The sequence below is a fragment of the Hippocampus bargibanti genome, linkage group LG08, assembly GCF_051943395.1.
Source record: "Hippocampus bargibanti isolate YZ-2025 linkage group LG08, ASM5194339v1, whole genome shotgun sequence".
NCBI classification, from domain to species: Eukaryota; Metazoa; Chordata; class Actinopteri; order Syngnathiformes; family Syngnathidae; genus Hippocampus; species Hippocampus bargibanti.
Genome location: NC_142741.1, coordinates 19027304 through 19047872, shown reverse-complemented (window position 1 = coordinate 19047872; position 20569 = coordinate 19027304). Strand labels below are relative to the sequence as shown.

The window sequence follows — 20569 nt, the reverse complement described above, 5'->3', positions numbered from 1 at the left end:
TAAATAAAAACAGCAATACAACATTGAAATATTGACTATAATGAAGACTGATCTTTTTTGATACTCCATTATGTGCAATAAGCCGATATTTGACGAGGATATACAAACACTTTGGTAGCATACGCCTAACCATGTGATAAATACAGACATCATTTGTGTCATGTAGATTCAGTGGCTAACACGTACAAAGTACTGAAATGCTTGGAAAAAAACATTTGCAAAACACAACTTCTTCTTCTTTTCCCTCCAGGGGTCCCGATTTTGTGCATCCTACCTTCGTGTCCTCTTTGACCACATCCATAAACCTCCTCTTCGGTCTTCCTCTTGGTCTCCTGCCTGGCAGTTCCCGATATAGTCACTCTCTCTCCTCCTATCCAACCTAGTCACTCCCAAAGAAAACCTCAACATCTTCAGCTCTGCTACCTCCAGCTCTGCTTCCTGTCTTTTCTTCAGTGGCACTGTCTCCAGTCCAAATATCATGGCTGGTCTCACCACTGTTTTATACACTTTTCCTTTCATCCTGGCTGAAACCCTTCTATCACACATCACACCTGACATTTTTCTCCAGCCGCTCCAGCCTGCCTGGACACGCTTCTTTTTTTGTAAAACACAAGATATGTACATTATATTTTGTTCACAGCCAAGTTGAACACCAGACATTATTCGGGGACTATATGTATCTCATATCTTACCATCTAGTTTGGATAGTTTGTTTGCACGAGGTCTGGATGAGGCTTCCTGCAAATGTAAGGTTTGGTGTTTTAAGAGCATTGTGAATACAAGTAAAATCCATATACTATAACTTCTATGTTCAGTATTATTGTTATGTCTGTACAACATCGATACCTGTACAAAAAATATTCCTCTCTTCATTAATTTACTCTATGCAAATAACACTGAGGACAAGTTGATATACTGTATGGTACAGCACAGTGCAAAATATATAGACCACCTCTAAGCATCGTTGTTTTAATGATCTAAATTATCAGCAATCATTTTATCATTGAATATCTTTGCTTGCCAGATTATGCAGAGAAGTATGACTCATATTTCTACATTGATATCACTTTCTAGACGTACAATGCATGTGCTAAAATAGTAACCACTGCACAAAGGTGCATATATCGGACTTTACATAGTTTCTGTCCAACAATGCATATCAATAGTCAGAATCACCAAGGCACCAGACACCACAAATCTGAAAGTAACAAGCAGGTGGATAATTAACATAAATATGACGCACGGCTAATTTCACCCTTTTCTTAGCACTTGACGTAGTTATGCTGTACACTTTTGTCATTATTAAATTGGTAAAACAAGACAGTAACTATGCAAATTAGGATGTATTGTATTAATGCTGTTTGCAACTTTCACACATTACGTTATTTTACTTTCATGTGCCATCAAGTTACACGAGTGGCGGCTTTAAATATATTTTCAAAGTGTGATCTTGGTTTTCCCCTTCAAAGTAATCTCCATGGAGTTTATAACACTTTTTCAGCCTTCCCTGTCTCCATGCACTCTCGGAAGGATTGGTCCAGGAATTCTCCACAGATGACAACACAGCCATCTTGATGTTGTCCACAATTTCAGAACCGATGCCCTTCATGACTCCTAGCTCTTTGAGCCTTGGTGGAAGAACAAGATAAACATTCCTCCATGGAGCCAGGTCAGGTAAGTCATCATGGGAATGTGTCTGATCCAGCAGCTTTTGGATGGCATTGTGAGCAGGTGCGTTGTCATGGTGAAGGAGCCACAGGCTGGCCTAGTACCATTCTTGCATCGCCTTGAATCTCTTTGTTGACTTGCTGGTTCATCTTCCGGCCCAGAGTGAATATGAAAACTGGTTTGGGTTTGAAATCTACTTCTGACACTGCTCCTGGAACTTCTCTGACACACTATGTCTACACACACCAGTGACAGTAACATTTCTTTAGTATAGTATTGCACTATTCTCAAAACCCACCTAAATTCAAATAATATGATCCAGTGTACAGTATAAGGCACACCCAAATGCCTTAATTTTCTTCAAAAGATGACCTTGCGCTTTATACGGAAGTGTGCTTTATATGTAAAGTAATATTGAGCCTCAGGTTTTGCAACGACTGTCAGCAGCCACGACTCCGTTTCCCCGTCAAAGTAGTGCGCGGTTCATCCTGGGATATATAAAACGGTGTTTAATTTATACAAATTACTTGGAAGGTGCAATTTTTTTTCTCATAATTATCCATTTTCCATTTTCGGCACGATTAGAAATTTAGCATTTTTTTTTTTGCTTGCTTTTGTATTTACCGTGTAGTGTCTCAAGAAAAACATTTGTTTCAGAAAATATTAAGGGCAAAATATACCATGAAAACCTCAAATGAACATACACGTTTTAAAGAAGGAAGATTGCTAATCTGAAAATTACGATTATTGTGTTGTGATAAACTGATAAAACCCTGGAATATTTTTGATCTCATGAAAATACCACATTCTGCAATTTCAATTCTGGTAAAATCTGACTGGCTTTAGCACCTTATAATGTGGTTTGCCTTATACGTATATGTAAACAGTTTGAAAATACACCATTCATTGGTGGTCATTATAGTCCGGTGCACTTTGTAGTCCGGGAAATACGCCAATTTCCCTTTGATCACATGTACATCGTGACATTTAACTATAATTGTAGTGAGGATATTCCCTTAAAACACGATGCTTGACTCAATTGGTCATCTTAGGTTTGAGGAAAGGAATACTCAATACAAAGGATGCATCAGATCTACCGAAGTTAACTGAGGATCCTTCATGATTGGGAGACGCCAGACTAGAAACTTGAGCTAATGAGGGAAAATCAATGACCATTTAGTTTGGACAATACATTTTGATTCATGAAATATTCTCTGCATCTGAAACATCCATGACTATTGGAACCGTAACATTATTAGCATTAAATACATGACGTATGATCAAGTGGAACCCATGGCACATCTCTATTGATTTGAATCCTAGTGTGGCACTAGTGAGTTTTCTTTTTGTTGTGCCTTTTACTACCTAGTTTTCATGTTGAAATTCCTCAGGACTTGACACTTCATCATTGCTTAAGACCTCTTTGTTGGTGAAGGTCGCTGCGAGGGATGCGCCGAGTGCTTGTTTGACGGGCGTCATCTCCGAGAGGATGATGTCATCATGGCTTACCAGTGTGGCCTTGTCCATGATCTCCTTGCTGTGTTTGGAGACCACAGCATCAAAAAAGTCATACTTATATGACAGTGTGCCACTTTCAAATATGTACTTTGTCAAGTAGGAAAATGCCACATTTGCCAAAAAGGATGCCGCCATGGCCACTGTCTTGAATGGGAATCTTTGCTGGACAAAATACTCAACGTCATCGGTGAGGTGGTGAATCTTCTCCTGGATCACCCATCCAGGGTAATAGATGAAGGGAGGAAGTTTTAAATAGGGTTCACCTCCGCCAATTCGGAGCAAAAGTCCAAAGACGTAGGCAGCCACTGAGCCATAGGTATTTGTTTCTTTGACAAAAAGGACACTGAGAAGTTGAGGAAAGACAATGACATAGACAAGATCCGAGCTCAGGTACCACAGGCCGTATACTGTTCCTGTTAACAAAGCCATGGCTGTGGCAAGGGCTCCGAACACGAAGATAGTAAGACGCATCACCCAGACAATCTCACGGTCCGAGGCCTAGAACATAATTAGAAAAATTAGGAAAGCATCAGCATAAGATACATCCATCAAGTCCCGGAAGAGATATAAATGTTTGACTTGGCTAATTGGTTGAATTGATGTGCAGTGATTTTACTACTCTATCCAACATAATGAATGTATTTTATTTATTTGAAAAGAAGTCATGAGCAACAAACTGAAACAGCAACATGAATTACTATTGCATACGATTTTGGGAGAAATGCTAAATTTGTAACAAACGGATTGCGGCATTACCGATTGTCGGAAGGCAAGTTGATAGATGTTCCGGGCAAACATGGAACTGGCCGAGAGAATGGAGGAATCTGCGGATGACATGACGGCAGCTGACACTGCTCCCAGGCCAAAGAAGGAGATGTAAGGTGGGCAGAGGTGCTGAAGCACAATGGGAAGGATCATGTCAGATTCATCTTTATCCTTTGGAGGGAGGGCCCCATAAGAAGTCTGGTTCCAGTCTAGAGATGAAAATGGAAATTTATACTGCATGTGACCATGTTTCCAGGATTCAGCAAATCGTAGTGGGTTTGTAGTGTAGAGGCCTGTGGAATTCATTATATCCATGACTGCATTGCAATTCAGTAACAGTCAATAACAGCAAGCACCATATTAATATTACATACCTGCCCTGATGCCAGATGATAAAGTTGGAACATTACATCGCTCGTACATTCAAATAAATATAAATTTGAGTGTCTAATTTGACTGTGCCTGGACGATAGGTCTGGATTGGCTGTTTGACTCCACTGCTGTTCTCTGACTTTTACTCAAAGCTTGTGACATATTTTCTGTCGTGTTTTAAAAATTAAAACCATTCTGAAGAGGTGTACATTCGCCAAACAAGCAAGTGTTGGGTAATGCTGCATGGTTATACAGTACATGAAACAGCTTCAGACGAGCCAGATTAATTAGCTCGTCTTCAGATGTAATATTCACTAAATGTATGTGTTCTGACGGCTCTGCGCTTGCCGCGGCCCAATGCTTCTGCCACTTGTTTACTCTTGAGTCACAGGAGGCGTCTACATTTACACATCTGATGTAAACTTGGATTGGAACATTGGAAACAACCCCGCGTGGCAACATTTTTCCTTTGATTAAAATGTCCATTTGCGATGAAGGTTGTGATTCTTGGATTGTTTTGTGATCATTCATTACGACTGAGAGCTTTTGACATTCTTCCTGAACTTGATTTTGAGAGAGCAGTGATTCCCAACTAGTGTGCCTTGGCACATTGGAATTCTGTGAGAGATCATTAGGTGTGCGGCGGGAAATTATCTAATGTCAGTTAATTTGATACAAATAAATCCAAGCATTCAATTTTTAATTCACTTATCTTCACAAGGGTTGCAGAGATGCTGGCACATATCCCAGCTGTTTCAGTAGGTAGGGTACACCCTGAACTGGTTGGCAGCCAATCACAGGGCACACACAGACAAACAACCATTTCGCTCACATTTACACATTAAAATGTTCCAATAACCTGCCGTGCATAATTTTGGAATGTGCATGAAAACTACTGTACCCAAAGAAGACCCACGCCGGAACGTAGAGAAAGTGAACACCGGAAGGCCAAATCCCTAATTGAACCCTGCACCTCTGCACTGTGCCACCATAGAAATAAATACATTCATTCATAAATACAGCACAGGTAAATGCTTATACAGGTATTCACAAGAGTGAAAACAAATCTCTTCCACCAGATAACAAACGGTTCATAATTAACTTGTACATCCACTTTTGTGAATCGTTTTGCCACATTGAGATTGTTTTTAAAGTGAAATATGTGCCTTGGTTTAATTCAATTAATATTGGTATAGAGTGAGACAAATCATATTTAAGATGCAGTGCCAAGCAATGCCAAGGTTTGCTGCAACCAGCAGAATCACACCGAAGTCAGTTAAAAGCTAGTTTATGGTGTCAAAAACAAGCTGACAACAGGAAAGACAATTTGAGATATAGTCATGCACACTTCCAAGATGGTACAGTGCCAATGGGCAAGGTGACTTGCAAATGAAACAGAAATTGATACAGAAATTCCTAAGAAATATTGGAAGTGATTTTTTTTCAAAATCCAATTTCATGCAAATTTGCACATTTCCCCATTAAAGGCTTTCTGATTCTGATCGTTTAAGAATAGCTGTTTCAGTTCAGATGAAGGCAAACTCAGGACCCAGCACATATGGCAGTGTGTATTTACCAGTGGATGCCCCTATCGCTCCTATGAGAATGGAAGGAACTGCCATGACCAAACAGCCGAAAGCAGCGAGGAAGGAAAGGACTTGGGCATAGGTAGCTGAAGAGGCAGAAAGAACCCGTTGAAAATAGACCTGCCAGGGAATCCCCCCCAACATCTAGAAACAGAAATACAATTGTATTCACGTCTTATAGTTTTTAATCAAATTCAGTAATTGCGAATGCCCCCCACCGCAAAAATAAAGATCACACCGATATAGATTTACTGGTTGGCATGATGGATCTTCTTGAAGCCAGCCATACTGTAACTTACCAGTAAAAAGAAATTATCTGCCCAGAGCCATTTGTCTGCAGGGTCAATTTTCCCCAGCCAGGGTGACTGGTGGATTTCCTCCTTGGCTGTCACGCTGATGTCTGACACGGCAGGATTGGACAATGCAAAAGGCACACTGATCCACTGATGATCAGATGGCATAGAATGAAAATATCGTAACATTTAATACATAATCCGTCATTTTTCTGCCATTTTGTTTCACTGTGGAACTCACCAAACCCACAAAGATGCAGAAAAGTTGAACTACATCTGTGTAAGCAACAGAGTAGAGTCCCCCCACAAGTGTGTAGAAGATAGCAATGAAGGCTGAGATCACGACCGACAAGTTGATGTTTATGTCCACGATCACACTCAAAGTTGCCCCTGTGGGACAATATTGTTAAAAGAAATTCGTCAATATCAGTATTTACCAACTTTTATCTAGACAAACCATGTGTTCTTTAAGATAAATCTCACAGAACAACAAACAACTATTCCACCCTGCCCCTGAAATTTGCTGCCATAGATATATTACCAAAATTGTATTTGTAGCCAATCAATAATTTTCATATGAATAAAGTAAAGAGGGAAAATTTTACATGGTAACACTGACGTTCACGCCAATGCAGGGTGACACAATGGTTGCAAATAACTGGTTTAGACAGATATATTTAAGAATCACCTACCCAAGGCAGATAAAATGGCTGCAGACCAGAAAATTTCACCCATGACAGCGGGGATGAAAAGCAGACCGCCCATCCTCTTTCCATAGAGCTTTTGGAAAGGATCCAGCATTGTGACATAACCACGGGATCGCATGGGTTTGGCAAAAAAAAGACCACCTAGAATAAGTTCAAAATGATGTCACTCCAGATCAATGTAAATTCATAGTAACAACAACAACAACAACAACAACAACACAAACACCTTACCAACTCATGGCATGGTACAAATGAAAGCCATGTTCCTCACTATTGGGCAGAACCTTGTATTTATCTCAGCCAATCATCAAAAATGTACTGCAATGAGTTGCCGGAATCGAACACCTGCTCTGACTCAGACATCCGAACCAGTTGTCCACAGTGCTGCCCATACTGTTTATTTTATATGAAAAAACAAAATAACGGACATTATTTCATGTCATTTTAGACTCTTAGCCCTGGGGTCACGTAATGATCATTTAGTAAGAAGATCAGACATTAGATTAGACAAGTCTAAAGTGCTTTATTAGCAATGAACAGTGTGATTTTTTTTTATCGACTGAAGTAGCCTGAACCAGAGTATAGTCTATAGGCTATTAAAAAGTGTGATAGATTTCATGATTTGTACTGGAACCCTTCTAAAAAATTATGACCTACCTACTAGAGTAAAGTCTCGTTATATCGATATTCTCGGGAGTCGGAAAAAATATTGATATAACCGGACTATCGATATATCCGACCCTGCGGCACGTAAATTTTCTCCTTGCATTCATAGAAATAGTATCGTAATAAGCAGTACTATCGATATAATATTATATCGATATCGATATAACAAGACTTTACTGTAGTATACATAGAGAGTGCTGTAAATGAAATAAAGTCTGCCTGGGGAGTTTTACTAAAAGTGTCACGATCTGGTTGACGGCCAACGGGTGTGGTGTTGTCGGCCCCGCCTGCACCTGCACAGGTGATGATCGTTCCAATCAGTGGCATTTAAAAGGACTCCCGGCTTGACCATTCGTTATCGGGTCATTGTCTGTGTTTGCTTCACCCTATCAGGTTTGTTTCATCTTTGCTACTTTGTACTTCTGATGACTTTGATGCTTGAGATTTTGTTCCCGCCGACTTTATTTTAATACAATTTGTCAAATACACCCTGCTGCTCCCTCCTGCCTGCTTTTTTGGGATCTATCACCATCACCGCCTTGCAAACCGTGACAGGAAGGGGACGGCATTTAAATTAAATAACCAATAAAATGTTGTAACAACCGAGGACAAAAATAAATACAAATAAATGCATGTAAACTTGTCTGTATACATCTTCCGGGCTGAACAGACTGAACGACAGAAAAAAAACTGAAAAACGTTCAACAAATGATCATGACAAGCTATGGCAAAGGGAGAAGGATGTATGTCCGTCTGTCCGAGTGCAGGCAGACAGAGCAGAAGAGATTTCAACAAATTGATAGCGGTTAATTTCATTTTTACAATTGCAAAAGAGTAATGATAGGTAAAATGTTTCCTGTGCTGTGCATGCTTTTAAACCAACCAATAAAGAGCGAGCCTAATTATACCTAGGAAAAAGTAGTTCTTACCTAGCACTAGGCTGAGAGCATAACCGAAGGGTGCTTGGGCCCAAGCCAAGCCATAGTCAGGCAAGTAAACATACTCAGCTGTCCCATTGATGTAGCCTCCGCCCACCCAAGTAGCTGGGGGGAAAAAGACATGGTACAAATCCACCACCATTGGTTGAGTCCATGGTAACAAAGTGGGACTACTCACCGGTCATTGTGAATACACCCACAAACAAACCAATGTCCCGGCCACCGACCATGATGCTCTCGCTCCGGTCGCCGCCATCACCCACTCCGGAATTCTTGTTTTTCCACGCTGCCCAAATGCCCACGAAGAGAATCATCAGATAAAAAATCCCAATGGCCACCAGACCCTCTACATGGATGCTCATCTTGGTCCGTGTCTTCAAGTGCTCATTGAGAAACTTACTGCACTACAGAGAAAAAGACGTGGAAGAAAGAAATAGGAATTGGCAGTTCTAAATGTACTCAGTTCAAATAGAAAGCTCACCTTTAATAACGGTCAAGGATGACCTACTGTTTTCACAGAAGTTATCTAAATAAGTATAGCAAGTAACACAACCCTGCTCAAAGTGTGCTCAAATAACCATTTTTACATCAGAAATAATCATCAACTGCACATAATGTCCAAAGCCAGTAACTATTACACCTATTTTTTTAGTATTCAGAATCAGAATCATCTTTATTGCCAAGTATGTAGAACACAAGGAATTTGTTTCCGGTAGAACATGCTGCACTAGTATCATCATCAAAAAATTGCCAAGAGTTAATGGCTTGGGGGAAGAAGCTGTTTAAAAATAAAATACATTTGTTTCAGACAGCAAAAGACAAGAATTGTTTTTTTTTTTTTTGCCTGTGTGAAAGTTCAAGATGGCGCCCGAGTAGGCAGCCCTCAGCAATTGCTCTCACGAGCCTTGTTTTTTTTTTTTTGTGTTTGTGTTTTCTTTTGTCACTTTGTGTTGTTGTATGCCTTGTGGAACGGATACGAATTGTTTTTCAGTATTTTTGGCCACAGCATTCATCAAGGAAGACACTGTGCTGAGCGGTTGTGTCTTTTTGGCAGCACGAATATGCCCGCACCGTTTTTGATTGGGATGAATGTCAGTGCCATTTGAATGTCATCGCTGGACAGCTCTGGGGCAATTGTGCTTTTTTTGCGCCTGTAATGGGCAACATTTTAACAGCCCCGCTTTGTTCACTGGAAGTGACAGTGCTTTTGGACAGTCTGCGGCTGTATATATATATATATATATATATATATATATATATATATATATATATATATATATATATATGCTTGGCTTATATATATATATATATATATATATATATATACTGCTTATGGTTCGACATTTTAGAGGGATGAGGGAGTTCAAAACAAGATAAGAGATGAGAGTATTTGGTAGACTTTTTCAGAAAATAATAAGAGGAGAGAATTGCCGGTGTCAGAGGAATAAAAGTCAGGGGGGAAGATACAGGAGGTTGAATGATTTTGTTATAAAGAGAAAAGAGAGCCCGAGTATTTCCAGTATTGTATTTGAGTCAATGAGTCCAAAGTAGTAATGTGATTTTGCATGAGAGATACTGTTCTTGTAGAGAGAAATTGAGCAGTGTACATATCTTTGTGAACAGTGAGTCTGGTTCTTCGATAAAGTCTTTCAAGCTGGCATGTTTTTTATATATACACACAGTATATACGCACAGACAGTATATATATATATATATATATATACCATTGTAGTACAAATGTTCTCACACTGTGAAACACATTCCATTTCATTTTTTGTATAAAATTCCAAAAGGAACACATGCACAAAGGTTTGGATCCATATGCTGCAAATGAGGCTACATAATATGACTTCTATGACTATGGCTCTTCAGTCTTTAATTTTACGTACAGAATTCAAACTGGACAATGGTATTGAGCAATTTAAAATGTATTAAAAATTTAGCTTTTGAGAAAAAGGCCCACATAGTTTTCTTTACCTGAATACATTTTAGTTCCGTAAAATTGAATAGAATGTGATTGATCCAAGCCAAGAGAGAAGTTACTGTAGAGCGATTGTTTGAACTCCGATGTGCTGCAGCCCTAAGAATCAGACTTGAAATGTGCCTCCTTGTTACACCTACCTTCTTATTTTTCAGGTGTGGCAAAACGCGATTGATCCATGTTTAAAATCAACATTTTTCACCAGGGCTACTTCTAGACCAACACAAAACAGCTCAAAAAGTGGACAATAACAAAGTATCATCAAAAATCATTAGCTCACCTTTTTCTTTGGATGAATATGAACCAGTTGAAGCCCACGCCCAAAAGCAGGAATAAAGAGCTTCCTCAATGGTCTCAAAGTTGCCTGATGGATAGAAGTTATATTTCACCTTGCACTGGTGTTGAATGTCTGAATCTGATTATACTAGTGTTTTGAAGCCTCCAAATCCCTGGCACATCTGTGGGAAGTACGAGTGTACGTGTGTGTGTGTGTGTGTTTGTGTGTGTGTGTGTGTGTGTGTGTGTGTGTGTGTGTGTGTGTGTGTGTGTGTGTGTGTGTGTGTGTGTGTGTGTGTGTGTGTGTGTGTGTGTGTGTGTGTGCGTGCGTGCGTGTGTGTGTGTGTAAGTGTGTGCGCATCTGCTTGTGTATGGAGCAATAGAGAGAGAGAGCACAAGAGAGCGAGCTTAAGGCAGAGAGGGAGAGAGGAAAAGGGAAAAGGTGGGAAGGGGTGGTTTGTCATTGGTGTGGAGATGAATGGGAGTGGTGGGTTTATTGGATACTGTCAAAGTGGGTAGATGCCGGATGAATGTCTTCCAGGGTAGGACCAAAATAGCACCTAATAGAGAGGGGCATGACGTACAGCCTCCCCTGCAAAGCTTTCCAATATGTAAACATCATATTGGTAACAGAATGCAATGTTCACTTTGTTACTTTTTGTTCTAATGTACCACAAGGGGGCATAAGCCAGTGTATTATTGTGCCAGTCCCAAGCCCGGATAAATACAGAGGGTTGTGTCAGGAAGGGCATCCCACGTAATTTTTTTTGCCAAAACAAATATGCGAATCAAACCTCTGAATCCCATACCAGATCGGTCGAGGCCCGGGTTAACAACGACCGCCATTGGTACTGTTGACCTTCAGGGTGCCAGAGGAAAATGGACGACTGTTGGTCGAAGAAGGAGAGGAGGTGTGCCCGGAGGAAAAGAGAGAAATGGAACGCCAAGAGTATAGAACTAACAGTAGGAACTTTGAATATAGGAACAATGACAGGTAAAACTAGAGAGCTGGTTGACATGATGCAGAGAAGGAAGGTAGACATACTGTGTGTCCAGGAGACCAGGTGGAAAGGGAGCAAGGCTAGAAGGTTAGGGTCAGGGTTTAAGTTGTTCTATCATGGTGAAGACAGAAAGAGAAATGGAGTTGGGGTTATCTTAAAAGAGGAGTTTGTTAGGAATGTCTTAGAAGTAAAAAGAGTCTGAAGCTAGAAATTGAAGGTGTGATGTTCAATGTGGTTTGTGGGTATGCCTCACAAGTAGGATGTGAGCTGGCGGAGAAGGAGAAATTTTGGGTGGCCTATGATGAAGTCATACAGAACATCCCAAGAAGTGAGAGGGTTGTAATTGGTGGAGACTTCAATGGACATGTTGGCGCAGGAAACAAAGATGATGAGGAGGTGATGGGCAGGTTTGGACTCCAGATGAGGAACGTTGAAGGACAGATGGTGGTTGACTTTGCTAAGAGAATGGAAATGGCTATTGTGAATACTTTCTTTCAGAAGAGACAGTGTCACGGTTTGCGAGGTGGTGATGGCGGGTGCGGATCCCAAAAAGCAGGCAGGAGGGAGCATGAGGTTGTTTGACAAATTGTATTAAATTAAAGTCAGCAGGAACAAAATGTAAAACATCAAAATCATCTGAATGGAAAAAATACAAAGTAGCAAAAGAAGACCAAAAGTAAAAGTCCGCCAAGGTTAAACAAACACATGCACAGCATGCAGCAAACAAGCAGCAAACAATGAAACGACACCGGATGGTCGTGCCGGATGTCCTTTTAAGTGACAGTGATTATAACGACCAGCACCTGCAAGGCTGCCGGCAGGGCTGGCGTCGCTACCCGTTGGTCGCCAATCTGATCGGGACGACCAGCACCTGTGCAGGTGCAGGCGGGGCCGACAGCGCCCCCCGTTGGTCGCCAACCCGATCATGACAGACAGGAGCATAGGGTGACCTATAAGAGTGGAGGCAGAAGTACACAGCTAGACTACATTTTGTGTCAACAGCGCCATCTAAAGGAAATCAGTGACTGCAAAGTGGAGGTTGGTGAGAGTGTAGCCAGACAGCATAGGTTGGTGGTGTGTAGGATGACGCTGGCAGTGAGGAAGATGAAGAAACCAAAGGCTGAAGTGAGGACAAAATCAAAAGTTGAAAAGGAAGAGTGTTGCATGACATTTAGGAAGGAGGTAAGACAAGCACTGGGTGGGCAAGAGGTCCTTCCAGATGACTGGCAAACTACAGCGAACATAATCAGAGACACAGGTCGGAAAGTACTTGGTGTATCAAGTGGAAGAAAGGTAGATAAGGATACTTAGTGGTGGGATGGGGAGGTGCAGGAGTGTATACAGAGAAAGAGGTTAGCAAGGAAGAAGTGGGACACTGAGAGGACGGACGAGAGGAGACAGCAGTTCAAGGAGATGCAGCGCACGGTTAAAGTTGTCACGTCCTGCTCGGGGGTTGGAATAAAATTATATATCATGTAGTCACATTATATTCGTAAATTAGTTTGCTTAGTATTATCCAAGTTACTTGCACACGCACATAGCTTTTTATCTTTATCTCTAGCCATACTGACTCTCAATAACAGAATGTGCAGACACAATCACAGAATGTCTCCTTGAACAGTCTCCTGCTAATCTCAAAATATGCTTGTGTTTTGCGCCAGTCTCAACCGGTGTGCTCCCCCTCCCTTTAGACGGTTGAGACCTTGTAACCAGGAACTCCCAAACTTTCAATAAAAGCAAGGGGACCAGAGATTGTTTTCAGAGTGGGTCGGATGAATGTTACGGAACAGTCTCTGAACACTCTCCTTGCAAGTCCATTTCTCACGTCTTTGTGTTTTTCTTTCACAATTGGTGAAAAGGTTTGGGTTTAACCCTAACATCGGGGAGTGGTGACAGGACTCGAGGGACGAAGAAAAATAGTAAGGGGTTGGATCCGAAATACACGGTGGAGACGGTAAGTTCAAGAAAAGGTTTTTACTGAGACACGCAGGGCAAAACGGAGTAAGACAACCGACTGGACAAACGGGACCAACCTGCGTACTGCTGGGAGACAAGGTCACAACAGAGAATACACCGGCGCGGACCGAACGGGAATGGGTGGCTTTTATAGCCAGAAGGCACAATCAAGGAAATGAGCAACAGGTGAGTGAGTCCGGAGAGCAGGGATGGCAGGGGCGCGCCTAAAGAATGGAAACGAAGTGTACTTGTGGTTATTTTTAAGAACAAAGGAGATGTGCAGAGTTGTACTAACTACAGAGGAATAAAGTTGATGAGCCATAAAATGAAACTCTGGAAAAAATTAGTTGAAGCTAGACTAAGAGCAGAAGTGAACATTTGTGAGCAGCAGTATGGCTTCATGCCAAAAAAGAGTACGACAGATGCAGTGTTTGCTTTAAGAATGCTGATAGAGAAGTACAGAGAAGGTCAGAAGGAATTGTGTCTTTGTAGATCTGGAGAAAGCGTACGACAGCGTGCCCAAAGAGCTGTGGTATTGCATGAGGAAGTCTGGAGTGACAGAAAAGTATGTCAGAGCGGTGCAAGACATGTATCATGACTGGAAGACAGTTGTGAGGTGTGCTGTCGGTGTGACTGAGGAATTCAAGGTGGAGGTGGGACTCTTATTTGCGATGGTGGACAGGCTGACAGACGATGTTAGACAAGAATCTCCTTGGACCATGATGTCTGCAGATGACATTGTGATCTGTAGCGAGAACAGGGAACAGGTGGCGGAGGAACTAGAGAAGTAGAGATATGCCCTGAAAAGGAGAGGAATGAAGATGAGTCGTAGCAAGACAGAATATATGTGTGTGAATGAGAGGTATCCAAGTGCAAGAGTGATGCTACAGGGAAAAGAGATGAAGGTGGAGGATTTTAAGTACTTGGGGTTAACTGTCCAGAGCAATGGAGAGTGTGGAAAAGAGGTGAAGAAGCATATCCAGGCAGGCTGGAACGGCTGGAGAAAAATGTCTGGTGTGATGTGTGATAGAAGGGTTTCAGCTGGGATGAAAGGAAAAGTGTATAAACCAGTGGTGAGACCAGCCATGATGTTTGGACTGGAGACAGTGCCACTGAAGAAAAGACAGGGAGCAGAGCTGGAGATAGCAGAGCTGAAGATGTTGAGGTTTTCTTTGGGAGTGACCAGGTTGGATAGGATCAAGAATGAGTACATTAGAGGGACAACTCATATTAGAGGCTTTGGAGAGAAAGTCAGAGAGGCCAGACTGAGATGGTTTGGACATGTCCAGAGGAGACAGAGTGACTATATCGGGAGAAGGATGCATAGCCTTGAACTGCCAGGCAGGAGACAGAGAGGAAGACCGAAGAGGTTTATGGATGTGGTCAAAGAGGACATGAAGGTAGCTGGTGTCAGAGAAGAGGATGCACAAAACCGGGTTAGGTGGAGGACAATGATTAGCTGTGGCGACCCCTGAAGGGAAAAGCTGAAAGGAAAAGATGTTACTTTTTGATCTTAATTCATAGTCAACGGACTGGCCTTACTTGCTCAACAATTAAAGCACTCACAATACTTTGGTTATAAAATGGTCAACTTCAACAATTTGTTTGTCCATAGTCCCAATCTTACGTGACATTTTAACTCTGCATCTGAAAATCAATCATTTTATATACGTACCACAAAGTCTCAGATTTAACACTCAACTTCACAACACTGAATGTCATGTTAGAGAATTGATGAGGTGGTAGTAATAGGGAAAAAACGATGGCTTGACTCTTATTTGAGTGTGGCGTTTGTGCTACAGGTTGTTCGTCAATGTTCTTTCTCGAATACACTACTTGTAACATTATAAGAAATAACAATATAATAGCTGGTCATTATTACTTGACACTCAATCAGGGATGCTAACTTATTGTTCCAGGTGATGAATAGTGTTTTATATTTATTGTCCCAACTAATTTTAAGGAAACTTTCAGCTGATCAGTCCAGCATCACATACACTGCTAAACATGATGACTGTTAATTAGTATCTTGTCTAGGATCAAACATGAAATACTACATACAACAATATGTAATTTTCTGGTCATTATTTTAAACTTGTTAGACTGCATAGTGTATGTATTTTAATATGGATACCTCAATCCTCTGAAGATGGAGGACACTGATTCACTGTGGCAACCCCAGAAGGGAAAAGCTGAAAGAAAAAAAACAAGACAAGGCTGTCAAAAGGAAAATGACAGAACTGATTCTTTTACCAGTAATTGGAAAGAATTCAATAAATGACTGTATTTTTAATGATTCATTTGTTGATCAAAGTTATGATTACAAAGCATGGGCAGGAGGCTATTGTTTTGATGATGAAATTTGCACCAGACAGTCAATATAGTTCAGAAGATAATGTCATTCTGTTGGAGCTGTGCATGGCAAGCTTGTGGCGTCGCCAGTGCACACCGCGGCTTTGATGTCTTTCAAGCCCTTGATCTCCTTGATGTGCGTATCAGCCTGACGCATATCACACGCTTGAAAATTGTATAAAAGCCGTCGCGGGACAGAGATGATCAGACTCATCTCGGACTCAGACCCAGAGAGACACTGCTCGCAGAGACCTGCTCAGCATCGCACGGAGTTTCACAGCACGACTTGCTCAACTCCACGATCAAGCTCTGCATGTCACCTGCCTGGGAGGTCTGACAACGAACCTACTTACAAATAAAGAGAAACATCAAACTCTTTATTGCCAACATCATCGCTGTCCCTCTCCCTAACTCTGGCTGCACAATCCTGTGCGTCCAGTCCAACGGCATCCGACCACTGGTTCCCGATTCCTTCCGGCGAAGGGTGTTCGACTCTCTGCACCAGGGGTGTCCAAAGTCGGTCCTCGAGGGCCGCCGTCCTGCCTGTTTTCCAAGTTACTGGCGAAAAGGTTTTCCTGGAAGGAACTACAGAGGGACACGCGAGACTGGGTGCGCGGCTGTCTATGATGCCAACGCTCAAAGGTCCAGCGCCATACGAAGTCACCCGTGGGAATTTTTGACACGCCGGACGCCCGGTTCAGTCACGTCCACATAGATCTTGTCGGGCCCCTTCCCCCCTCCCGGGGCTTCCGGTAGTTGTTGACTTGTGTTGACCGTTTCACCTGATGGTGCGAAGCTCTTCCCTTGTCCGACTGCGGGTCTGAGGCTGTTGTCAGTGCCTTCCTCTAGCACTCGGTCGCCCGCTTTGGATCATCGAAGACCATCACCACCGATCGTGGAGCCCAGTTCGAGTCTGCACTATTTGGCAAGCTGTGCACGTTTCTGGGATGTGAACGAAACCGGACGACCGCCTACCACCCAGCTGCGAACGGCATGGTTGAGCGCCTCCATCGCCAACTGAAGGCCTCCCTGATGTCTTCCGACAATGCTGAGCACTGGGTGGACAACCTGCCTCTGGTGTTGCTGGGCATCCGCTCCACACTAAAGCTCGACATCAACTCGACTCCAGCGGAGCTGGTATACAGCGGAAGTTTGCGCCTGCCTGGTGAGCTGTTCAACCTGACCGGCCCTACGACTGTCGACATCAATGATCTGCTTACCCGCCGCCGGCAGTTTGCGCTAGCTCTGCGGCCCCTGCCGCCGCGAACATCGTACCAACCGATGCACATGGATCCCGCACTCCTCACATGTACACATGCCGTCCTGCGGTGTGATCGGGGCCGCAAGCCCCTCCAGCTCCCTTACGATGGCCCGTATCCCATCCTCTCCCGCGGTGAGAAGACATTCCGGATTCAAGTCAACAGCCACGACGATACACTCCCCATCAACCGACTCAAACCTGCAGTCGTAGAGCACACGTTGCCATGCTCCCGAAACATCGACGTCGGCCACCCCACCGACCCTCGTGCCTGGCCTCTCCGTGTGGCCGAGCGACCCGGAGCGGCAGACGTGTGCACTTCCCGGAACGGTTCACCTCCTACCGGCTCTTCTGAGCGCGTCCAGCTCGTTTTTTCCTGCGTCGCCTTCCCCGACTTCAGATCCAGGGGGGGAGCCCAGCACCGAAGAACGAATTGCTGGACTCCACGCCATGATCAAGCTCTGTGTGTCACCTGCCTGGGAGATCTGACAACGAACCTACTGACAAATTAAAGAGAAACATCAAACTCTTTGTTCACTCACAAGTCAACCATTACAAAAAAAATCACCAGGAACCGATCTCAAACACAAACTCACCGGCCTCCGAAGCAAAGTTCTGCTTCACTTGCAAACCAAATTTGTTGTTTTGTAGGAAGTCCACTGCCTGGAAGGCTTTTCGTCCCTTTTCACAAAGTTCTTATGAAGATAAGTATTCCTTTGAATCAAAGGAAGTTGTTTTTTTCATAAAACGTTTTGAGATGCAGTTGCCTCTTATGTACAGTACTCTGTTGAAGTGAGCAATACTGTGCTTCTATGCTGCTAACTCATAATGTACTGCACGTTGAGGTTACTGGGTATCTAGAATAGGTTTACTGTGTGAATGTTTGAATACGCCCCCGCATTCTCAAGGAAGACATGCTTTATTTCACAAATGAAATTGAAAAATACGGTTCAGAAAAAAAACGTATAGCTCATTAAAAATACATCAAAACAGGTGAAATAAATTGCCACTCCCTAATAAAAATATTGTGGAACTACGAGTGTGACAGCTGTTGGTGGCAATGTTATGACGGGTACCGTAATTTAGCTACTGTGCAATTGACAGCCTTACGTGGCCACAGCGAGGAACTAATTGGGAGCGGCCGTTGTTCATTTCGTATTTGCGGTTGCAGCCTAATGAATGCCTATTGGGAGAACGGTAAATTCAGATGAAAATTTATGTTTTGTTACAATGATTGCGTCAGTGACACATGGGACACACTTTAATGTTGTCTCAAGACGTGGTGATGTAAAACACCCAAACAAATCAACATGAATATTTTTTACTGATGTTACCGGCAACAAAGTATCCCAAACACGGACGGCATTAATCAGTATGCAGCTGCAGTGTCGTTCGGATAGAACAGTATTTCAAACTAAATACAGTACCAGAAGAAAACAAGCGCATCGACAGTACTGTAACAGCAGTACAATTTGGGCGGTGAAATGCCGCCCCCCAGTGGTACTTAGTTCCACTGCCGTGTGATGGGCTGAGTTTCTCCTGAAACGTTCACCTGACATTCAGTACTGTATTTCAGTTCCATGTGATAATTAGATGAGCTGGTGCTGAACAAGATTCCCATACACACACATTATACAAAATTATTCAGTCTGTAACCACTGCTTGAGGCCGAGCAAAGTGAGGGTGTTCGATTGCCTTTGAGAACCTCTGTAGGATTGTAAGGAGACGCTGGATAGTTGTTGATATAAGGAGGAGGGGATGACGGCTGACTCCTTTGCCTTTGTAGACGCCTCTGCGGCCGCTCACCGCTGCTGCTACAGCAAAGTACCAGTCCTTCGCATAAACTGAGGCAGGCTGATGCGTACCCGAGATACACTGCCAGGCCGATCTCGTATTTCATGCCACTTGGAAGGAAGGGGTCAAAGAATTCTGTGTTGACATCATTGAGGGTTCAGGACACCGTGGTCAAGCAGAGTAATCCGGAACAGAGAAAACATACCCCTCCGCTCAGGACTAAGTGGGACTTAATTAATAAGCCTCGGGCAAAGGAGGTGCACTTCATCCCCATCACAGAAACCACAATTGCCAGGGCGGAGGTGACACAGGAGAGTGCACGGGCAGCCTAATTGTGAATATGAAGAGGGAAAGACATTGTATGCATCATGACTCTTTTCACTTTTATTTCTTTGAAAAAATACAAGCTCAAACTCAAAGTGTACATAAGCAGTACTGTACCTGAATGTCCCCGGGAAGCGCCAGTAAAGATCCATACAGCTCACACTGGTAAATGCCCGTGCTGTGCCATACACATTCCATCCATAGGCCTTTCATGTAGGTAGTGGCCGTGATGATGTTTGAACCGATGTAAGGTGATCTTCGCCAGTGTGGGAGCAGAGTGGCAGCTATAGTTCCCACAAGCGTAAGCAGGCTCAAGAAGAATCCAAGGAGCTGGACCTTTGTGTTGGCCATGTTTGATTCACTTGTAAAGTCTCGCAAGCTGCAAAGTTCCATATGTAGTTTCAAATTCAAAGCAGATTGTGAGCACATAAGGCATATTGTGAAAAAGTGCACACAAGAGCTACAGCGTTAGCTACATGTGCATAATATAACAAACTGAATGACAATTTTTGTTGTTGCATTGTTTCACAACATTTTGAGAGAGCTATTTAATCTGGTAATGCGTGTATTATTGTGGTTGAATTTTGCAGTGTGGAAGGATTCCATATTGAAACACATTGTTTCTGCACGGTGGCTCTTCCACATTTTACGGCAATATGCACTATTTTCAATGCCTCTTCTCCTCATAGATGATGTGGGTGAGCTGGAGCCAGGCAAATCACGGATAGTATATACGTGTCACACTTACATTCACACCTATGGACAATTCAACATTCCTTTTTTGGGGGGATGTGGGAAGCAGACAGAGTACACGGGAGGAAAAACTCCAGCACAATAACATGCATTTACAGAGAAGAAAGGCGGCGTTCAGATTCAAACCTATGAACTGAGCTGCATACATGCTAAATCCTAGTCCACTGTGCGGCCTCGAATATGACGTTAAATAAAATAATAATTGATCAGAGTGAACTCTACCTCTCACTTAGCTGGGTTTGGGTTTCAATCATTTGTCATTCTGTACTGCATCCATGGTTTAAGAGAACATTCGGAACATATTTCATTCTATTTAATTTCAGTTTTACACAACAAATCCTAAACATATAAATAGCAGGTC

General features: G+C 42.7%; 1 protein-coding gene and 1 pseudogene across 4 annotated transcripts; both read right to left on the bottom strand.

The window, feature by feature from the left end:
• Positions 1 to 387: 387 nt before the first annotated feature.
• On the bottom strand, positions 388 to 15622 carry LOC148894717 (high-affinity choline transporter 1-like). Of its 3 annotated transcripts, XM_089002858.1 has the most exons (10): positions 13716 to 15622; positions 10775 to 13452; positions 8692 to 8917; positions 8505 to 8618; positions 6895 to 7050; positions 6444 to 6592; positions 6209 to 6352; positions 5900 to 6053; positions 3943 to 4160; positions 388 to 3684 (listed from the first exon to the last, which is right to left on the bottom strand). In XM_089002858.1, exons 3-10 carry the CDS (start codon positions 8873 to 8875, stop codon positions 3034 to 3036), a joined length of 1770 nt encoding a protein of 589 aa, XP_088858984.1. In that variant the 5' UTR covers positions 8876 to 8917; positions 10775 to 13452; positions 13716 to 15622; the 3' UTR covers positions 388 to 3033. The 3 variants fall into 3 exon arrangements, with proteins under 3 accessions (XP_088858984.1, XP_088858985.1, XP_088858986.1); XM_089002859.1 differs by lacking the exon at positions 13716 to 15622 and having other exon boundaries at positions 8692 to 8912; positions 10775 to 13650; XM_089002860.1 differs by lacking the exons at positions 8505 to 8618; positions 8692 to 8917; positions 10775 to 13452; positions 13716 to 15622 and adding an exon at positions 7141 to 7606.
• A 2796-nt stretch (positions 15623 to 18418) lies between these two features.
• Positions 18419 to 20528, bottom strand: LOC148894716 (claudin-14-like; annotated as a pseudogene). Its single transcript, XR_016115833.1, has 2 exons — positions 19573 to 20528; positions 18419 to 19459 (listed from the first exon to the last, which is right to left on the bottom strand). The product of XR_016115833.1 is annotated as a claudin-14-like (transcript).
• Between the last annotated feature and the right edge of the window lie 41 nt (positions 20529 to 20569).

Coding starts and splice junctions, on each gene's coding strand:
- LOC148894717 (XM_089002858.1), bottom strand. CDS start 8,875: ATGAGCATCCATGTAGAGGGTCTGGTGGCCATTGGGATTTTTTATCTG. Junction 6,054..6,208: donor CAGATAATTTCTTTTTACTG/GTAAGTTACAGT, acceptor TTCTGTTTCTAG/ATGTTGGGGGGGATTCCCTG. Junction 3,685..3,942: donor AACTTGCCTTCCGACAATCG/GTAATGCCGCAA, acceptor ATTATGTTCTAG/GCCTCGGACCGTGAGATTGT.